General features: G+C 44.8%; 1 protein-coding gene across 1 annotated transcript; it reads right to left on the bottom strand.

Annotated features, from left to right (window-relative positions):
• Positions 1 to 6: 6 nt before the first annotated feature.
• On the bottom strand, positions 7 to 1,484 carry LOC111648589 (uncharacterized). Its single transcript, XM_023398387.2, has 4 exons — positions 1,290 to 1,484; positions 1,064 to 1,127; positions 880 to 917; positions 7 to 786 (listed from the first exon to the last, which is right to left on the bottom strand). Exons 1-4 carry the CDS (start codon positions 1,295 to 1,297, stop codon positions 57 to 59), a joined length of 840 nt encoding a protein of 279 aa, XP_023254155.1. The 5' UTR covers positions 1,298 to 1,484; the 3' UTR covers positions 7 to 56.
• Between the last annotated feature and the right edge of the window lie 45 nt (positions 1,485 to 1,529).

Raw genomic sequence — 1,529 nt, 5'->3', positions numbered from 1 at the left:
CAGTGTGTGAGCTGTGTCTGATCTGAAATGATAAGGATCTACACAGGTTGTGTGGATCACTGGTGGTACAGATCATCCAGATCTTCCTCTGGTTCGCTGTGCTTCCTCTCAGACGGCAGATCAACGGGCGCGACAACTGCAGCATCATCTTGGTAAGGGACGAGCACCTGGAGGTCTTTGTGGTACAGGTCGTCCATGTCTTCCTCTGGTTGGGGTTGAACTCTGACCTCACCATCCTCCCTGACCACACGCAACAGCAGCTCCATCTGCACAGTTGAAGGTTGGTCGTCATGATGATACAGGTCGTCTTCATCCTTCTTTGGTTCAGAGTGCGCAACACGGACTTTATCACCAGCTTTGTATTCAGCCGTGAGTGGGGCCAGATATCTATCCAGCTCCGCCCAGGCTTTGTTGTAGACTTCATCCCAGTTCTGCTCAGGTTCCTCTTCCACCTCACTGAAAAGTGGGTGGTCGATGTCATCTCTATCCTCCTCTGGTTCCTCATTAAACTTCATGTTGGGTTCTTCCTGCGCGGGCCCTGGCTGGATGTCGGCAGCTGAGAGGACGTCCATGTTTTGGATTTGGACTCTGAGGAGATCGGCCATGGAAGGATGGTGCAGCTCATCCAAGTCTTCTTCAGCCTTCAGGGGCTGTTTGTCCTGTTCCTTGCCTCTCATACTCTTCCAAATCATCATGCTAGGGTCGATGTCATAGTCAGTCTCATCCATGGTCTCTGGAGGCTCCACTTCCACTCCCCAGGACATTTTTCCATTATCATCTATGGACCTGAAATATATATCACACAATCTCAGTCTACATTTCCTGTGTCAAAGAGAAAATGATTCACTTTCAAATTAGTTAAAGGAAATTACAACTTACATAACAGTATCCTGGAGAGCTTCACCTGTAAGTTTATTCTGAGAAAAGAGCACAAATATTACATGACTGTCGTCCAAATACAAGTTAACGACCATACAAACATTTAAACTGATCAGGTTTCATTTATCATGTGATTTGAAGCAGTAGAATTTACAGTGGACAGCCAGGAGCAATGTAAACATACCCAGGATTTGTATGGCTTCGCTGCGACGCAAAATATCAGAGCAACACAGACTATTAGAGAAAACCTACGAGTGAAGAGATTTAGGATTAATGTCCAGATTTCAAATCCCCATGTGTCACAGACATTACAACACATCCTTGTTCAAGTCAAAGAAACAAACCGTATTAAAACCAGGTCACTGCGAGCTAAGTCAGAAACCCCTTAAAGAGAAGTGTAGTCTCCTTACCTGAACATGATGTCTCTTTTTACAGTCAGCTCAACGTTTTGGATCTGAACAGAAATGAAGTTTGACTTCAGTTCACCTGAAGCAAAGGACCAAAGTTCCACCTATAAACCAGTTAGATTTTCTTGACCTTTGTATCCTCTGGATACAGAAACGCTTGCTGTAAGTTATTCATCTTTCCTTATCTCGTATTTGTTGCGCATAACAAAGCGGCTCATGATGTGGAAAAAATGAAAACCGCCT

The sequence above is a fragment of the Seriola lalandi genome, unplaced genomic scaffold (assembly GCF_002814215.2).
Source record: "Seriola lalandi dorsalis isolate HSWRI2012SDOR001 ecotype SW California unplaced genomic scaffold, Sedor1 jcf7180002043724, whole genome shotgun sequence".
Classification (NCBI taxonomy): Eukaryota; Metazoa; Chordata; class Actinopteri; order Carangiformes; family Carangidae; genus Seriola; species Seriola lalandi.
Note: the sequence above shows the minus strand (reverse complement) of the source record. Positions and strands in the feature narration are given on the sequence as shown.

Coding starts and splice junctions, on each gene's coding strand:
- LOC111648589 (XM_023398387.2), bottom strand. Junction 918..1,063: donor CGAAGCCATACAAATCCTGG/GTATGTTTACAT, acceptor CTCTTTTCTCAG/AATAAACTTACAGGTGAAGC. Junction 787..879: donor GCTCTCCAGGATACTGTTAT/GTAAGTTGTAAT, acceptor TATATATTTCAG/GTCCATAGATGATAATGGAA.